The sequence below is a fragment of the Podarcis muralis genome, chromosome 4, assembly GCF_964188315.1.
Source record: "Podarcis muralis chromosome 4, rPodMur119.hap1.1, whole genome shotgun sequence".
NCBI classification, from domain to species: Eukaryota; Metazoa; Chordata; class Lepidosauria; order Squamata; family Lacertidae; genus Podarcis; species Podarcis muralis.
The window spans coordinates 60148103-60167884 of NC_135658.1; the positions used below are offsets into that span (position 1 = coordinate 60148103).

Below are 19782 nucleotides of genomic sequence, written 5' to 3' on the forward strand. Positions count from 1 at the left end.
GGCAGAGAGGCAGTTCCCAGGCTAGTGTGCCTTTTCTTCTTTTGTTCCTTAATTGCTTGAGGGATATCTTGAGTGATTTCTTGAGTGATATCCTGAGTACCACTTAGGTGGGTCATTAGGTATGGATTAGTTGCTAAAGCCTTTGTGTCTTGACCTCTTGAACTTTGTGAAGAGTTTTTCTGAGAAGATGGCTGTACTGCATTTAGTTGTGCTCTGGCTTGGCTTCGTGTATAGGGGCGAGCTGTGGTTTTGTGGCCTGTGCCAGCCAGATCTGTGTAGGGATTGCAGGGGGGTGCAGCATCCGGAGGTGCTATCTCAAGGGTGTTGAGATAGAGAAACACCCTCACAACATGAACAAGCGTGACGACACATCCCGCTTGCCAGACATCTGGAAATTAGCCCTCCCCACAAAAACTGACACCAGATCCAGAGGCACACAGAACGCCATCACCAATCAACCACACCAGACCCAAACCCAGACCCTCTCCACAGATAAATTACAGACACCATCCAGTAGCCAAACCATGGTGGCACCTCCGGATGCTGCACCCCCCTGCAATCCCTACACAGATCTGGCTGGCACAGGCCACAAAACCACATGTGATGGCCTGGGATTCCGAGTCTGAGAGCGATCCGGAGGAATCCCAGCCGGCACAGGAGTCCCCGCCTCCAGGGCCGGCTGAACTGGGGCAAGGCCTAGATGCTGAGGAAACTCAAGAGCAGGCACCAGGTGAAATCATTCAGGCCCCAGAGGTGCTGGAAGACTCAGTGGCTACAGGTGAGCCTCCCCCGGGGCCCAGTAACCCTTCGGCCTCTCCTGATCTGCAGAGGCTTAGGGCAGAGAGGCGAAGGGAACTGGTGTCTCCCAGGAGGAGTGCTCGCCTTAAGGCCAAGAGAGGCGGGGCTTCTGGGGGCCGGGACCGCCCCCGGCCTTAGAAGAAGATAAAGGTCAGGCAGCCCGGTCCCAGGTTGCGGGAGCAACGTCGTTGTGAAGTATCTGCTTTACCCAGTCCTTGTTCGGCACTCCCAGTGTGCCTGTTCCTCGCCCGGCTTCCTGTTTCTGACTCTCCGGTGTTCCTGTTCCTCGCCTGGATTCCTGCTTCTGCCTTACCAGTGTTCCTGTTCCTCGCCTGGACTCCTGCTTCTGCCCTACCAGTGTTCCTGTTCCTCGCCTGGCTTCCTGCTTCTGCCCTACCATCGTTCCTGCTACCCCGTCCGGCTCCCTGTTGATATTGGCCTACGGTAATAGTACCTTATCCCCCCTGGGACCAGCACAGTTTGCTCCCGCCACACCCGCACTCCCTCTTTGTTGGGGTGCGTTCGGGAAGAGTCAGAGGCCATGGCTGACCAAGCGGCTACATTGTTGGCAATAGCCCAGGAGAACCAGGCCTTGAGGCACACCGTGCAGCAGCTCAGTAACGTGGTTACGGCACTACAGCAGCGTTTGGACGCCCTACCGGCTCCTGGGGCCGACGCCCCAGCTTCTGGCAAGTACCCAGTGGCCTTGCCTGAGAAATTTGATGGGGCTCCGGCCAGCTTTCCCATGTTCCTTGCCCAGGCCAAGCTGTATATTCAGGGGCGCGCCCGGAACTTCCCTGACGACCGCACCAAGGTGCATTTTTTGATAAGTTTGTTAAAGGACCAGGCGGCCAAGTGGGCGTTGCCGCTGCTCAGGCAAGACTCCCCCTTGCTGGCAGACTACGGGGGGTTTTGCAATCTGTTGGAGGCCGCGTTCGGCAACCCTCAGAAGGGGAGTCAAGCCAACCGGGCGATTCGGCGGTTGAGACAGGGCAAGTCCAAGGTGGCCGCATACACCACAGAATTCCGGCTGCTGGCACAGGACTTGACCTGGAACGACTCTGCTCTTCGGGACCAGTATCTTGAGGGGCTTTCAGATGAGATACTGGACCAGCTGGCCACAATGGAACGCCCCACCACGCTAGACGCCCTTATTCAGCGGAGTCTACAGATAGACGATCGGCTAGAGGACCGGCGTCAGGCTCGGGGCCGCCGGCACCTCCAGTTCTCGGCCCCAGTGTCTACCAGCAGCCCCACAGGCCCAGCTGAGTCATTGGAGGAACCCATGCAGCTTGGGGCAGTGCGGCCACGCCTCTCCCCCGCAGAGAAGTCGCGGCGTCGGGAGGGGAATCTATGTCTCTATTGTGGCGGAAGCGGACACTATGCACGGTCCTGTCCTGAGAAACCGCCAACCCCAGTAGCTGATGGCCCTGGCTACCTGGGGTCCCAAACAGCACAGAATGGGGCCGCACCAATTGAATTACAACACCTTATGGTTCCGGTACATCTATACCCTCCAGGAGGGCCATGGATTCTTACCCATGCTCTGGTGGATTCAGGGGCAACCCGCTCTTATATGGACGCTGTTTTTGCTGCCCAGCATCGGGTGCCACTTCGGAACAAGCCAGAACCGGTACAGGTGGAGGCAATCGACGGACGGCCACTGCGTTCGGGCGCCGTCACTCAAGAGACCCAGCCCCTGGTCCTGTGCCTCCAGCAGCACCGTGAGATGCGAACTCTGGATATTGCCTCCATGCCCCGGTTCCCCCTGGTGCTTGGGATGGACTGGCTAGAGGCTCACAATGTGCAGATTGACTGGGTCAAACGGACTGTACACTTCCCAGACCCCAGTTCTCCTGCTGAGACTGAGATGCTAGCAGCTGCGCCCACTGAGGAGGCTGCTGCAACACTCCCCGCTGAGTACCGGGACTATCACGACGTGTTCGAGGAACGGGGGGCAGACCAGCTGCCGCCGCATCGGTCCTTTGACTGCGGCATAGACCTCCAGCCCGGAGCGCCTCTACCGGTGAGTCGCTTATACTCGTTAACAGAGCCAGAGCGCGAGGCTTTGCAGGACTTCTTGCGCAAGAACCTGGAGCGTGGGTTCATTAGACCTTCTACCTCGCCCACTGCTGCGCCAGTGCTCTTTGTTAAAAAGAAATGTGGGGAGCTCCGCCTTTGCCATGATTACCGGGCCCTGAACAAAATTACCATCCCGGACCGGTACCCCTTGCCCCTTATTTCGGAGTTACTGGAGCGGGTGCAAGGGGCGCAGGTGTTCACCAAGCTAGACCTCCGGGGAGCCTACAATTTGATTCGGATCCGCGCCGGGGATGAGTGGAAGACAGCATTCGGGACCCGGTACGGACAGTTCGAATACCTGGTTATGCCCTTTGGTTTGTGCAACGCGCCTGCTGTGTTCCAACGGTACATCAACCACGTGTTCCAGGACTTGCTAGACAAGTACGTGGTGGTGTACTTGGATGACATTCTGGTTTACTCCCGTGACCCGGCGTGCCACGAGGGCCATGTCCGGACTGTGCTGCAGCGCTTGCGCGAGCATCGTCTGTATGCAAAGCTCAGCAAGTGCGAGTTCCATCAGCAGTCAGTGGACTTCCTGGGTCATCGACTCTCACCAGGTGGGGTGCAGATGGATCCTGGGAAGGTGGCAGCGGTTCGAGAATGGGCGGCACCTCGGAACCGCAAGGACCTACAGCGTTTCCTGGGGTTCGCCAACTATTACCGGACCTTCATTGCGGATTATGCTCACCGCACCACCCCGTTGACCCGGCTTCTGCGCCCCAAGACGCCGTTTTCCTGGGACAAGGAGGCGGAGGAGGCATTTCAAGGGTTGAAGGCCTGTTTCCAGAGAGCGCCAATCTTGCAACATCCGGATCCTTCTCGACCCTTTGTGGTAGAGACTGACGCCTCCAGTACGGCTCTCGGTGCCGTCTTGTCTCAGCAGCACGAACCGGAAGCGCCACTCTTACCCTGCGCCTTCTATTCCCGCCAGCTCCTTCCAGCGGAGCGTAACTATACCGTGTGGGAGCGGGAACTACTGGCCATCAAGGTGGCCTTTGAGGTTTGGCGCCACCATCTTGAAGGAGCAAGACACCCGGTGGAGGTGAGAACCGACCACCGGAACCTGGAATACCTCCAGACCACCCGCAAGCTGAACCAAAGGCAGATCCGGTGGGCGTTGTTCTTTTCCCGGTTCCAGTTCCGGATCCGCTACATCCCTAGCTCCCAAAACCAGAAGGCGGATGCCCTGTCCCGGAAACCTGAAGACAACGCAGACACGGTTCAGCAAGCAGCACCCACCACGATCCTACCACCAGCTGCATTCCTGGCCACCCAGGAGGTTGAGCCACTGCAGGCTCGGGTGCGGGAACAGCAGCGGGTCGACGCTTGGGCCCAGGAACGACTCCGGGAACTGGCCGAAGGATCATGCCCTCAGTATCCAGGGCTGGTCTCGCATCAGGGTCTTCTGCTGCACCACGGGCGCCTGTACATCCCACCAGGGCCGCTGCGGGCTGAGGTTCTCCGGATGACCCATGACGCTCCAGCGGCGGGGCACTTTGGGCGGTATCGGACCACCCATCTGGTAAGCCGTGAGTTTTGGTGGCCCCGTTTGAAGGCTGATGTGGCTCGCTACGTCGCTGGTTGTGACGTCTGCAGGCGGGCCAAGGGGCCTACCGGGCGACCCCCCGGCCTTCTTCAGCCGTTGCCGGTTCCACCACGTCCTTGGCACACAGTTTCTCTAGACTTTGTAGTGGAGTTACCCCCGTCTCGTGGCTGCACCTGCCTTCTAGTTTTCTCCGACCACTTCACGAAGATGGTGCACTGTGCCCCCTGCCCATCCATACCCTCAGCTAAGGAAACCGCACAGCTGTACCTTCAGCATGTCTTCCGCCTGCATGGCCTACCTGAGCGTGTAGTGTCCGACCGCGGCGTTCAGTTCACGTCCCGGTTTTGGCGTGCTTTGCACCAGGCCCTCGGAACAGAGGTCTGTCTCTCATCTGCTTACCACCCACAGACTGATGGCCAGACGGAACGGGCGAACGCGGTGCTGGAACAGTACCTCCGGTGTTACTGCAGCTACCAGCAGGACGACTGGGTCGACCACCTAGCATTGGCGGAGTTCGCTTATAACAACGCGGTGAATGCGTCCACCCAGCAGACCCCGTTCCAAGCCAGTTATGGCCTTCATCCACGGTTGTTTCCGGATGTGCTGCCGGCATCTGCGGTCCCTGCGGTGACAGAGTGGCTTCAGGAGCTCCAGTCCCAGCAACAGCTGTTGATGGAGCAGCTGCGCCAGGCCAAGGAGGCGTACAAGGTCCAGGCCGACCGCCACCGCCAGGTGGGGCCGGAACTTCACGTCGGTGACTTGGTATGGCTTTCCACTCGCCACCTCCACCCTTCTCGACCTTCGCGGAAGCTGGACGCCCGGTTCACCGGCCCGTTCCCTATCGTGGACCAGGTCTCGCCTGTGGCATTCCGTCTCCGGTTGCCAGCAAACCTGAAGGTTCACCCGGTATTCCACAGGTCCCTTCTGAGTCCGGTGGCCCCACCCGACGAGTTCCACCCGGACCGTCCCCGACCGCAGCCAGTTTTGGTGCAGGGAGAGCCTGAGTACGAGGTGGAACGCATTCTGGACTCCCGATACCGCAGGGGAAGGCTGCAGTATCTCATTGACTGGAAGGGGTATGGGCCAGAGGACCGTTCCTGGGAACCAGCGGTCAACGTCCACGCACCTGCCTGCATCCGGGAGTTTCATGCAGCGTACCCCAGCAAGCCGGGTCCGGACCCTCAAGTGAGGGGGGGGCCTGGGAGGGGGGATGGTGTGATGGCCTGGGATTCCGAGTCTGAGAGCGATCCGGAGGAATCCCAGCCGGCACAGGAGTCCCCGCCTCCAGGGCCGGCTGAACTGGGGCAAGGCCTAGATGCTGAGGAAACTCAAGAGCAGGCACCAGGTGAAATCATTCAGGCCCCAGAGGTGCTGGAAGACTCAGTGGCTACAGGTGAGCCTCCCCCGGGGCCCAGTAACCCTTCGGCCTCTCCTGATCTGCAGAGGCTTAGGGCAGAGAGGCGAAGGGAACTGGTGTCTCCCAGGAGGAGTGCTCGCCTTAAGGCCAAGAGAGGCGGGGCTTCTGGGGGCCGGGACCGCCCCCGGCCTTAGAAGAAGATAAAGGTCAGGCAGCCCGGTCCCAGGTTGCGGGAGCAACGTCGTTGTGAAGTATCTGCTTTACCCAGTCCTTGTTCGGCACTCCCAGTGTGCCTGTTCCTCGCCCGGCTTCCTGTTTCTGACTCTCCGGTGTTCCTGTTCCTCGCCTGGATTCCTGCTTCTGCCTTACCAGTGTTCCTGTTCCTCGCCTGGACTCCTGCTTCTGCCCTACCAGTGTTCCTGTTCCTCGCCTGGCTTCCTGCTTCTGCCCTACCATCGTTCCTGCTACCCCGTCCGGCTCCCTGTTGATATTGGCCTACGGTAATAGTACCTTATCCCCCCTGGGACCAGCACACCACAGCTCGCCCCTATACACGAAGCCAAGCCAGAGCACAACTAAATGCAGTACAGCCATCTTCTCAGAAAAACTCTTCACAAAGTTCAAGAGGTCAAGACACAAAGGCTTTAGCAACTAATCCATACCTAATGACCCACCTAAGTGGTACTCAGGATATCACTCAAGAAATCACTCAAGATATCCCTCAAGCAATTAAGGAACAAAAGAAGAAAAGGCACACTAGCCTGGGAACTGCCTCTCTGCCCAGAACATTGGAGGCTATACACCACACCTCCTCGACAGTATTTATAGGAACTCAAACACTGAGATCCTGCTCTGTTCCAGTAACAAGAAGCCGAAAGCACCAGCCTGAAGATGACGAGTGAGACCTCGTCGAAACGTCGCCTAGACACCCCAACTTTTACACGGGAAGACACCCGAGGACACCAAAACCTGCATATATATATATATATATATGATTTTCCAGTATCATTCCAATAGCCTCATTACAACAATATTAATTTTATCCAGTTAATACAATTATTAATGCCAATTATTCAAGTGTCAAATTATATAATTTAATTAAACTGGCCCCCTCGCATGCTAGAGTTAATGAGTTCATTCTTCTACATTTCTTCTGCATTCCAAAATTTCGATAATTTCCATCACATTCCATTCAGATATAATAATCTCTTATATAGCAGCTTCAACATTGTGATTTCTATTCATGTTGGTATAACAGATAATTTGTAAAGTTTCAAGTGAGGAACTTTAGCTATAATCCTTATTCTTTCCTGTGTGTGAAAGTTTTTTCCATGATGTTTCCCCATCCATATATGGTGTTGTATTGTTCATTTCTGCAACTGTTGATGTGTCCCATCATGCCCCAGGAGAAGCTGTTATCTCACAGTTTCTAAAAGTCACTGCATAGCTTCGTCCCATGATTCAACTTCCATAAACAAGCCATCTTCACCATTTTTCCAGCCTAGGAAGAAGGGTCTGAATCTAGACTGCAGATAGTTAATCTATAGTGGTACCTCAGTTTAAGAGCAGTCCGGTTTAAGAACGATTTGGTTTAGAAATCCGCAAAACCTGAAATAGTGTCTTGGTTTGAGAACTTTACCTTGGTCTAAGAACGGAATCCGAATGGTGGAAGGGCACCGGCGACAAGATGCCTCATTAGGGAAAGCGCACTTCGGTTTAAGAATGGTTTTGGTTTAAGAACGGACTTTCGGAAGGGATTAAGTGCGTAAACCAAGGTACCACTGTATTCCCATAGCTGGTAGACTCCTTTCCTCCCTGTCGCTGATTTATGGCCAATTATCATTATCTCGAATACATTCCTTTGTGGATAATGGAGGTTAGGGAGGACTTTGCTCTCTAGTTTCAAAGCATATCGTTTCTCCCCCGCCCTCTCAGTTCCTTTCTCTCTCACACACAGTTCCAGTTTTGTTAAATTCCATATTATATTCCAATTTCTTCCATCCTCACTTGTGCAGATATTTTTAATAAAACTTGCATTCTGGGGAGGATTGCCATATCATAAATGTAGAAAAAAGCTTTAAAAAAGCAAACCGTGGGCTCCCCTGCCTCCATTGTCGCTTTCACCGAATGAAATCCGCTCTCAGTCCAAACCTTATACATCCTTGGAGCTGGGTTGTTTTCGCTGTTTTTAATCTCATCATCTCTGGCACGTGTCTGTAGTTTACTCCAATTAAAATCCAATTAGCAGGAAAACCTGTGCTTCCAGGAACAGGATGGGGGGGGGGTCATGGCAGCCAGAGTGCTCCATGCACTCAGTGCCTTTGCTTGCCCTCGCATTCCATGGGGAAGCAAATGCCAGACCACCAGGCAAACTGTGGGTGAGAGCCTGGTTCCTCTTCCATTCGAAGAGGAATGCAGATAATGATATTTCCCCATCTTTTTCTGATTGTCTCTGTCTGTCTCTCTCCCTTGGTGTTGGGGGAGACTCCATTCCTGGTGCACTGGAAACAGGAAGCTGTAGATAACAATCCTTTGTTCTGTTTCTTCCGGCTTATCTGGCTTCCTAGCCAGTTGGAGTCAGAGGGCTCCAAAAGCCTCATGGAGGAGCTATTGTGCTATTCTGAACGACACCAGTAATTGGGTCTATCACTTTAGTTTTGCTTAAAGTGACAACTGATAGGAGTCAGCACCTTTGGCAAAAGAATGTTAATGTTGTTTAATGGCCGTGAATGTTTCCTGAATAGGCAATTCACCTTCAGAGGAGGAGACAGAGAGAGATGTGAATTGGCAGTTTTGAAGAGACTACAGAGACAGAGGCTGAGAGGGAGAATGAACTGTGAGTTGGCCCAAGGTGAAGTACTTTGGGGTGCAAGGTCCCTTTTGAGTAAGGTTACCAGATTATTTTCAATGAATCCAGGGACACTTTTCAGCTTCAATGGATTTTGTATGGGGACTGATTTGTAAATCCAGGGACTGTCCCCGGGAAACAGGGAGGTCTGTACTTTTGAGGGATCTGGTGTAGTGAAGTGGATCTACTGACTTGGACGAGTGCCTTTTTGCTTCCATGTGTAGGCTCTGCTTTTATATTTTTGAATAACGAAAATATAAGAGAAATGCCATAACTCTCTAGTGCTCTCTCATTCAAAAGAAACTAAACAGTTGCTCCTCACTCCTTGGAGTATTAGGGCCAAGCCACATATGACATTAAAACTCTGTTATTGCATTTTATTTGCATGATTTTTTATTTATTTAAAAAATGGAAATAGCTGTTGTGCATGTATGTGTGTATTGGGGGGGGGAGCAATATCACTACGTCAGAAAGTGATCCTGCAAACTGTCTTCTGCTGTGATCCCAATTAAAAACATGTTCTTCTACCTCCCATGTTGCTATTTGCATTGGGAGGAAAAGCTCCTATTGATGCCAATGCAAAATAGCAGTGTCCAGGTTTATTTTATTAAAAAAAATAGTATTACAGCCGGGGACGGGGGAGGGGGGAGTTTATACTCTCTCCCCACCTCTGCTGCTAGGAGACCCCTACAGCAGCTATTTCCATGTTTTAAAAAATTCACAAGCCCATTAAATGGAAAAATGCTTTTAATGGTACATCTAACTTGGTCCTTAGGGAGGCATAACAGTATTTTAGGTCTCTTCTCTTCACTGCTGAGAAATCAGTCTGAATACAACAGGGACATTGTTACCTCCAAGAAGCTTAAACTTAAAGGAGCATTAAAAAGCAATATGATCTACAACAAAAGAGTGCACCGAACAAGGATTACACCAATATTCAAAGAGGTTCTGTTAAAGAACAAACCTTTGTGCTCTGTAGATGTACTTAGAATTTCCAGTTAGCCTGTATAGGAGCAGGAACACATAAGCACTGCCAGCCACTCCATGACATATTCCAGGTCCTTTCTTCAGTAGTCCCTTCTGCCAAGTTAGTTCTCCACAGCGGATACAACTGTCTAGATATTGGGGCTTCTTAGAAACTAAGTATGCTTTTGCAAACATGTATGCAATGCCTAGGAAAACAGCAAACCAAAGAAATGTTGTAAGTACCAGCGAAGAAATGAATAATGGAACAATTACTACATAAGATCATATGTATTCTCTCCTTCATATTTATAGGTGTGAAGTGCAGGTTAGTTGACTGGTGACAGGAATAATCACTGTTTTTCAGTTTTAAAAGCCCACCACTGCCCACTCAGGTATCTTATTTTATGACTGAATGATATAATTCATAGTAGGATGAATAGATAGATAAGATGTATTCTGAAGGCACGAGAAGAGCCAAGCAGGTCTAGCCAGTTACTGCCTGGGAACCATGATTCCACGAGAAAATAAAAGCTGAATATAAATGTAAGAACATAATTAAAATTAAATCAAATCCCCAGCTATCTTCACTAAAGTACTCTGATTCACTAACCTGCTTCCCTATTGCAGGTGTGGGGAACCTTTAGCCCTCCAAGTGATGCTGAACTACAATGCCCATCATCCCTGGCCATTGGCCATGCTTGCTGTGGCTGATGGGAGTTGCAGTTCAGCAACATCCACAGGGCCAAATGTTCTCCACACCTTCCCTATTGCCTACTGCAATTAGGGGGCGGGGGGAGACACCTGCCAAGATGCTTGTTTGCAATCTAAATTATGGGCAGGAAAAGGTGGGATGATAAGGAGGGGCTGGTAGCATAGATGATAGCAAAGATCACTGGTGGGCTTTTAAAATAAATAAAAAAGGCTTGGGGGGAGACACTTTGCAGAAGGTGGTATTTAAAGGATGTATGTGTTGCTTACATTGCTGCAAGTCCACTAGACATGCAGCAGTGCACAATTAAGCAGTGTATCAGGCTGGTGTTACATTCTGACCTGCATTACTATATACAGAGGGGGTGTTGTGAAAGAATGAATAGGGCTGATCACAAAAGTGAATGACCCTGTTTGATTCTTCATGAGTAGGATTTAGTCCTGGAAGGACCATGATGCTCTCTGCATCAATTTCCACCAGAAAGAAGTCCCTCAAAGGATGCTCTGGATTCTGGCAATGCAAGTAAACTGTCATAGTCACATGAACAAGCTATGCTGCAATGCATTCAGATTTCTAATGGCTGCAGTAGCAAAGGAATCTCCATGTGTTTTGAGAGCTCCCTCCATTGTCTGATCTTCTAGTCACTTCAGTAATACAAAATATTTAAGAGCGTAATGTTAAAATTGTGGCAGCCTCACATCAAATGTTACGAATGGATACAATTTGGCCTGTTTCTCAGCAAAACAGCACTGGGTGAAATTGTGTTTTAATGACTAATTTCTGGCATCTACTTCACAGCATCTACATTGAGAAGAACCTGGAGCGCCATGACACCAGTGCACAAGCTCATTCTCCCGTTCAATCATCTCTCCTAGTTCTGGAGGCCAGTTGCAATTCTGCTCTTGATCCATAAGAAAGTCAACACTCTGCCATACTAGTTCCTGATCAGCAGGTGGAATATATTCATAGTAGGAAAGCAGCATCTGTAGGATGGATGAAAGGCCGTGAGCAGCTCCTGTGAAGAACAGAAACAGTTACAATAAAGTAGGTAGCGGTGCACTGAATTTTTGCAGGGTTTTGCATCTTGGAGGAAACCTGCTGTTGGGTGGCTCAAGCTCCACTCAAAGGCAAGCCACCTCTTGCAAAAGAAAAGGTACATTTTGTGTCAGACACTGCACAGTGTGAACCCTCTCCCTCATTTGACAAATGATTTAAACAAGAGAATGGAAGGGACACGGATCAGCTCCAGGCAAAGGGCTTGCCAACAGACAGGAGGAGTATCCTTCAGAGTATCGTGCAGCGAGTAACCTTCAAAGTGGCTTTTGTTATTTTAAAAAAGAGCACAACATTTTAACCCCTGTCCTCGCAAGACTGCTGATATGGTGCCCTCTTTTTGTAAGGGTGAAAAGCTTTGCCTAACAGAATTTACCCTGTTCTGGCTCACCACGAAAGACAAGATTTCTGCATGAATATATATCAATTTTTATACAATATTTCCTAGTATATATTTCAAGACAAAAAATCCCCCAGTTGAATGTTTCTAGACCTGACTATTTTCGAGCCTCATCCTTACCTATTGCTCGTGTAGGCCACTTCATAGCCAGGTTTGTTGTTTTGACTCCCTAGTATAAAATAATTATTATGGATGATCCATCTGAACACTTGACAGAGAAACATTTGGTCCATACAGTGCTTTTTTCTGGGGGGATGCAGGGGTACGCATACCCCTAAACATTTTGTGAATCTAAGTTTGGCCTCATCGAGGGGCAGTATTTCAATATGAGTAGGAAAATGAGAGTACCCTTAAACATTTTTTAGGGAAAAAAGGACTGGGTCCTAATATCTCTCTCTCTCTCTCTCTCTATATATATATATATCTATATCTATCTATCTATCATCTATCTATCTATCTATCTATCTATCTATCTATCTATCTATATTCTGTATATTATATTTCTTGGGTGCACAGATTTTATATCTCACAGTGGAATTCTATGCATGTCTCCTCTGAATCAAGCCCTATTTAGGTCAATGGGACTTACTCAGGCTTACTCTTAGATCCTTCCATTAAAATGCAATGGAAATTTCCTAGAAAATCAGCAGGAATACACCTAATTTTAAGGTCTCTACTCACCAAGGTATTCTGTTCCATAGTAAGAGTACATGAGTGGAACTGGTTTTCTCTTCCTCAGAGCATACTGTTTCCCAGACTCTAACATTGCTTGACAAATTGACTTGATTTGTGGTGGAGTCAACACCTAAAGGGAGAAAAACCTATCAGACGTGGTAGGCGTGAAATGTAATTTCTAACATTTCATCCTGAGATATCCTTTGAAAGGTGAAAGATCCCCCAAGTCCCTAAAGAAGGTTGATGAAACTATGGCCTTCCAGATGTTGCTGAACTCCAGCTTCCATCAATCCCACATGTGAGGGCAGCAGCCTGTCTTAGGGGGTGAAGGGAAGGCTGTACAACTCACAAAGAGAACTCTGCTCTCCAGCACCTTGCTGCTGCTCCTTACTTCCCAGTAAACACTGCCTATGGGTGTTCCTTATCACTTAGAACATTGTTGGAAAAATGGTAAACAAGATTGGCGGATTTTGCGTGCTGCTAGAGATAGATCACTGCAAACAGGGTAGAGATGTTTTGTGGCAACAGGATGCATCATGGGAGTTCCATGCTTCATCCAGAAGGATGAAATGAAATGCATAAAAGGTACATTTGAAGGAGCCACCAGTTTCTTTGTTTGAAATGGGTTTTATACAATGATGGAGAACATGCGTACAAAATGAGTGAATAATCTCCTTTACATATTCTTAATTAGACTCCTAACGATATGCACTTCAGTTAATTAAACCATTTCCTCAGTACCTATTTAATCTATTTTTCTTCATCAGTAGGCTTCATATCATTTAGGAAGAATTTAGAGGGGGAATTTACAGCAGAGAAAAGGTCTCTTGTGTGAGGAGAAGGCATTTCTGCTCAAGCAATTGCCTACCAATGATTTCTGCTGATTCCTGTCTGCAGCTGCCCGCAACCTCCCATTCCACAGCAATCCACAGGCTCTCCCTCAGGAGCAGCTTTTCAGGGCATGCAATAATGCACAGCAGGAAAGCCTGTTGCATGGGTGGAGTCCCACTCATGCTTCATTGGTCCAAGCCTATAAAAAAACCCTCACATGATTATATAAACAGCAATATAAATCCCCAAATGTTACAAAATACTTTTATATAACATGGAAACCCAGGTGGAATCAACCTTCAGTGTCCTTCATCACAGCTGAATGGGCTGTCAAGCAATATCCCATGTCTGATGCTTTCCCCTAAATAGTTAGAACACTCATAACTTTGGGTTATTGCACTACATCATTATAGGGCAGGATACTGATTTATTTATGTTATATTAAAAGACAGTTACTGCTTTCATTCTCACTGTCCCACTCCAGCATGACCAAGAAATGTCACCCAAGGCATGGCTATACACGCAAGAGTGGGCTTGATTCTCAAGTCTTCTTATTGAAGTTCAATGGAGCATAAGAAACAGGCTGCATTCAGGAAGACAAAACCTGCTCCCTTCCACCAAAGTAATTGGAGCAACACCTGAATAGTGTTCCTACCTTCACTCCTTTACTTTTGCATATACAGTGGTACCTCGGGTTAAGAACTTAATTTATTCTGGAGGTCCGTTCTTAACCTGAAAATGTTCTTAACCTGAGGTACCACTTTAGCTAATGGGGCCTCCTGCTGCCGCTGCGTGATTTCTGTTCTCATCCTGAAGCAAAGTTCTTAACCCGAGGTAATATTTCTGGGTTAGTGGAGTCTGTAACCTGAAGCGTATGTAACCCGAGGTACCACTGTATGAAGTAAATATTCACCTAAAGAGCTCTGAAGAGTTTTGGAGAACTTGAAAGCTTGCCACACTTTTGTGGTACATATTTGGGTTGGTCCTAACAAAGGTATTCCCCAACTCTGAAATTTGCAGTTTCATATATACTGCCATAAAAGAAAAGAAAAAAAGGAAAAAGCACACACACACACACACACACACACACCCGACAAGAGCTTATAATCTGCAGGATGAAGAATTAACAAGCTGAATTTATTAGTCAGCTATGTAGATTCGGTTTATTCCGTATGATACTTGTTCGTAAGGACATCAACAAAAGGCATTCATTTTATATCTCACAACTGTGGAGAACGAACAGCAGAGGGAGCTTTTGTAGCAGCTGTGATATACACAAAGAATGCTATGAAATGAAGAACACAGTTTGTATTCAACAGGCTAACTTAACTTCAGAGGGTTTTGGCCCAGTAGAATAGGCTTCTAAAGCTGTGCTGCAATGCAGCACATCAAAAACTGGTCTTGAATGCCATCAGGTCAGTTTCTTTTTTCCTGATGGAGCCTATAGGAACAGTGATTTACTCCAAGTCTTTGTCATGGAAGGTGATGCTTTGTATGTTTTTTGTTTCTGAATTTTGCCAGTGATCTCCAGGAGCAGGGATTTAACAAGTAAGCTAGCTACTTTTCATGATTCAGGACTACTTTTTCTTTTTCTTTAGCACATTCATCCTCTGCATCAAAACACACAAAATGATTCTTCAACTCTACGGTCACCCAAAATAATCTTTCTTATACTGTAGCAATGGTATTAAATGCTGACTTGCAGGACTGTGGGACAAAGTCACCATGTTCTGCTCTGTAAACAATCACAACAACATATTTTTTAAAAAATAAACTGCAACAGCTACAGTGGTGCCCCACAAGACGAATGCCTCGCAAGACGGAAAACCCGCAAGACGAAAGGGTTTTCCGTTTGCGAGTTGCTTCGCAAGACGAATTTCCCTATGGGCTTGCTTCGCAAGAAGAAAGCCCATAGGGAAATCTCCGGGGACCTCTTTTAAATGCTGGCGGTGGGGAGCAAAGCCTTTCCCCCCCCTCCGGCCTTCAGAAGAGGTCCAGGAAGGCCGGCGGGGGCCGAAAGGCTTTGCTCCCCACCGCCAGCATTTTAAAAGCAGTCCGGGATAGCAGGGAAGCGCTTCCCGCTATCCCGGACGGCTTTTGAAGGCCGGCGGGGGGCAAAAGTCTTTGCTCCCCCCTGATCTCAGCGCACACAGGCTTCGGTATGCTGGCAACTCTCCGCAAGCAGCGGGAGCGCTCCCGCTGCTTGCGGAGAGGTCCGCGAAGCCTGGGCGCGCTGATCTCAGCGCGCGCAGGCTTCGGCATGCTGGCAACTCTCCGCAAGCAGCGGGAGCGCTCCCGCTGCTTGCGGAGAGGTCCGCGAAGCCTGTCCCGGACGGCTTTTGAAGGCAGGCGGGGGGAGCAAAGACTTTCGCCCCCCGCCTGCCTTCAGAAGAGGTCCTGGACTCTTCTGGACTCCCCCCTGCCTGCCTTCCCAGGGGCTTTTAAATTGCCCCGGACAGCGGAGAAGTCCTCCGCTGTCCCGGGGCGATTTTAAAATGCCACCCGCCAGCATTTTAAGATCGCCCCGGACAGCGGAGAAGTCCTCCGCTGTCCCGGGGTTTTTTAAAATGCTGGGGGTGGGAAGAAAAGCCCTTGCCCCCCCCCCCAGCCTTCAGAAGAGGTCGGGGGACAGACTGTCCCCGGACCTGGTCTGAAGGCGGTTTCCATAGGAACGCATTAATTGATTTTCAATGCATTCCTATGGGAAACCGTGCTTCGCAAGACGAAAAACTCGCAAGAAGAAAAAACTTGCGGAACGAATTAATTTCATCTTGCGAGGCACCACTGTATCTGCAACTATTGGTATCAAACAGCAACTCATCTATCCATTTATGGGTGTTATTTAGCCAACTGGGAAAAGAGAGAAAGAGGGAGAGAGATGGCACACTGTTACAGAGTAGTGGCTGGAGACAGACGTTGAGTTTCTAAGAGTGTTGAGGTCTTGTTGCTCTTGTTGTATGCACTCATTTCTGGTCTCTCTGCTGTTGTCTCTGTTCAAAATTATTTTGGAACCCTGAAAAAAAATCTGTTTACCACTTTTATTTTGCTCAATGATTTGTAATTTATGCCTCATAAACAGCCCCTAAAATGGAAGCATCAACTCATACTACAGAAGAATGCTCATAGCTAAAAGAGAAAACACACAGCAGGTGATGATGGCTCTCTCATCATTTTTCACAACTCACTGTAAAACAGAACAGAATTAAAGGTAAAGGTAAAGGGACCCCTGACCATTAGGTCCAGTCGTGGCCGACTCTGGGGTTGCGGCGCTCATCTCGCTTTATTGGCCAAGGGAGCCGGTGTACAGCTTCCGGGTCATGTGGCCAGCATGACTAAGCTGCTTCTGGTGAACCAGAGCAGTGTACGGAAACGCTGTTTATCTTCCCGCCAGAGCGGTACCTATTTATCTACTTGCACTTTGACGTGCTTTCGAACTGCTAGGTTGGCAGGAGCAGGGACCGAGCAACGGGAGCTCACCCCATCACGGGGATTTGAACCACCAACCTTCTGATTGGCAAGTCCTAGGCTCTGTGGTTTAACCCACAGTGCCACCTGTGTCAGGTGACCTCTAAAGGTGTATTTGACTGGTGGAAGAGTCAGCTAATTAAAATGTATATCTAGAAGAGCTATGATTAAATAAAGCAAGCCACAAGAAATGCTCACTCCAAAAAAAACATCTTGTCTGTTTTTCTTTAGTGGCTCATTTTCATATACTCTCAGCATTCCTAATATTCCACTGGTGCTAACAAGCAAGCACAACAGAAGAGAACTCCACATTGGCAAAGAGCCACTTTTATTTTGCCTGCTGATTTGCAATTTGTGCTGCATTAACAACCCAATGAATGGAAACATTAGCTCAGGCTACAGAAGAATGCTGATCTGTAAAAGAGAGGAAGATCAAATGAAGGTTGTGAAGTCTCAAGACACTTTAACTTTACAGTATTCTATGCCCTCCCCCATAAACGAGTGGTTATGATTTTGACCCAGTAGCCTCCATGCCAGATCCATTTTCATTTCTTATATAACACACACACTCTCTCTGACGCGCACACCATAGACAACTACAAAAGGACAACCAGAGAAACTCCTGTGGCATAAAGAGACAGCTGTTGCCATTGCCTGGAACCAAGCACATGAATCCAAGCACAACTGAAGTCACATTCTGAATGCAGACATCACATAAGGCTTGATATTGCTCTGTTCCAAGAACAAAGAGAGAGAGGAAAAAAGAGAGAGAAAGCAAAAACGAATTGGAGGAACAACGGAAGTAAGAAGCACATTCTCCCCATTCAATCTGCAGTAGCAAAAGAGCAGGAAGGTAAATTCTCCTCATTAAACATTTAGCATTTGAGCCTTGGATACAGGCAAGGTTAAAGCTATGTTAGTCTTGCCTTCCTGTGCCTCCTTCTCAGCTGTCACTGCATATAAAATAAGCATTCCTTGGGGGAGGAAAAGACGGTTTTGTCAGAAAATGTGATTCAGTCAGTATAAAAATATTCCCAGTAGGTAGAAAGAAAAAATATTTCTTCAAGACAAAGACAAGCAAGAGCACCACTAGAAACCAAAACAGTATGTCCTTAGTATGCAAGGTGGGTTTGCTAAGGCACTGTTTTTTGATGGGAGCAGCTTATTACATGGTTAAAGATTTTCTAATAATCAAATACTTAATAGTGATGCTTTCATCCCACCTGCATTCAAATGCTAAATGCTAAGCACTAAAATTGTTCTAGGAAGGGTAGATAGATTCTTTTCACACATTACAGGGTAAAGAAGACTCCCTTTTCCCTCAATGTGAGTCTATTACATATTTTCTCTAATCTTTAAGAGACATTTTGTGTCTGAAACATGATCACACAGGTGCCTCTTCAGTTGAGTCGCAATTGCCCAGGGTGTGTTCACGGTGTGTTTTCAGCCACAGGAATACCTTTCAAATATTAGGTAAAAGCTGACTATAACATGCCCAGCACCAAGTCCACCACCATTTTGTGACTGGCTCCACCCTGTGCCACCATTTTGTGAGAACCCATGATGTAACACACAAAGTCACCCTCGGGCACAAAAAAGATGTAGAAAATAACATGGCATTAGGAGATAAAAAACCCATAAACTCCTGATCCAAGAGTTATTGCTTGAAAATAATCAATAGGACTTAAGTTGCAACTATTGTATTTGGATTCAGAGTGCAATTAGTTATTTTGAGAAGTAACTACAGCAAGGGTAGTCAATGTAGTGACCTCCAGATGTTGTTGAGCTCCAATTCCCATCAATTCCAGGCAGCATGGCCAATGGCAAGGGATGATTGCAGCTGCAATCCAACATCTGGAAGGCAACATGCTGGCTACCCATGAACTAGCAGTAGTGTGCACTGTTATCTGCTGTATATACAACTAACAAATCAATGGAAATAATCCTCAGCCAATGTAGCTACCTTATACTGAATCAGATCATTGGTCCATCTAGCTCAGCACTGTACTAGCCGTAGATCTCCAGGATTTCAGAAAAGCGACTCTCCCATCATCCCTACCTGGAGATACCAGTGATTGAACCTTGGACCTTCTGTATGCAAAGCACATGCACTGCCACTGAGCTACAGTCTTCTGGAAATGAGGTATGTGTAATGTAATCACACAGGAAGGCAATTCTGGAGTAAGTGCCGGAAGCCCCACGCACCCCAATTTCACTTTGCAGAAGATGGCACATGAGTTACTCAAAAGAAGAAAACTCCAGGGACCAACTGGCTGGCTGTTTAGCTCCCTTCTTTAGCATGCACGTCATTGTGTCTGCAAAGGGACGCTTACAAAAATAGTCTGCTGAATTTCAATTTGCAGGTCTGCTCCCCTGTGCCAGCACAACATATTGGAGCAGCTCAGGAAAACAGAATGTGAAAATAGATTGCAAATGAAAAGGAGGCACTCTGAGGAGACAGCAGATGCCTGGTGATGCCTGGGAGACTGGACAAACAAAGCCAGAAGAGAAGGGCCAGAAGGACAGATGCAGGCAGCATGTGGCAAAAAGAATGAGCATAGTAAGCAATATAGTAGACAAGATAGAGCAGAACCAAAAGAAGAACCAGAAGGCGAATGCTGCTCCAGATTGGGTAGAAAAGACAGAGGAATGCAATTCTGGGCTTTTCAGCTGAATAGCTGCCAAAATATTAAACAGAAAAATCTTTAGGAAGTCCAGGCTTGAATAGAAAATCAACATGCAGGGAGCTAAAAGGGGAAGAAAGGAAGAAAGGCATATCTCAAATGTCACTTCTTGAGTTTATGGGAAATTGCTATGATTATAATTTTAGGGTCTTCTGGTTACAGGAGCCTTAAAAGGACACAGTGAAACAATTCATATAATTATTTTATACCACAGAGCCATGGTCATTATTTGAAGTGCTACAAGACTTGGTAGATCTTGCTGCAAGCAAGTAACATGGCAACCTTACTAGAAATTGACTTGCCAATTGTTTGTGTCAATTATTACTGTTCTTTTGCTGCTGCCTGGGTTGGGGCAACTGGCTAAAATG

General features: G+C 48.1%; 1 protein-coding gene across 2 annotated transcripts in view; it reads right to left on the reverse strand.

The window, feature by feature from the left end:
- The window catches only part of LANCL3 (LanC like family member 3), a 36749-nt gene that overhangs the window by 6702 nt on the left and 10265 nt on the right, over positions 1-19782 (reverse strand). The window contains exons 2-4 of one of the 2 annotated variants that reach the window (XM_028727408.2): positions 12441-12564; positions 11112-11321; positions 9596-9803 (exon numbers count right to left, since the gene is read on the reverse strand). In XM_028727408.2, coding sequence (XP_028583241.1) covers positions 9596-9803; positions 11112-11321; positions 12441-12564 — 542 coding nt within the window. The remainder of the gene's footprint in view (positions 1-9595; positions 9804-11111; positions 11322-12440; positions 12565-19782) is intronic. The other variant, XM_028727409.2, reaches the window with a different exon arrangement.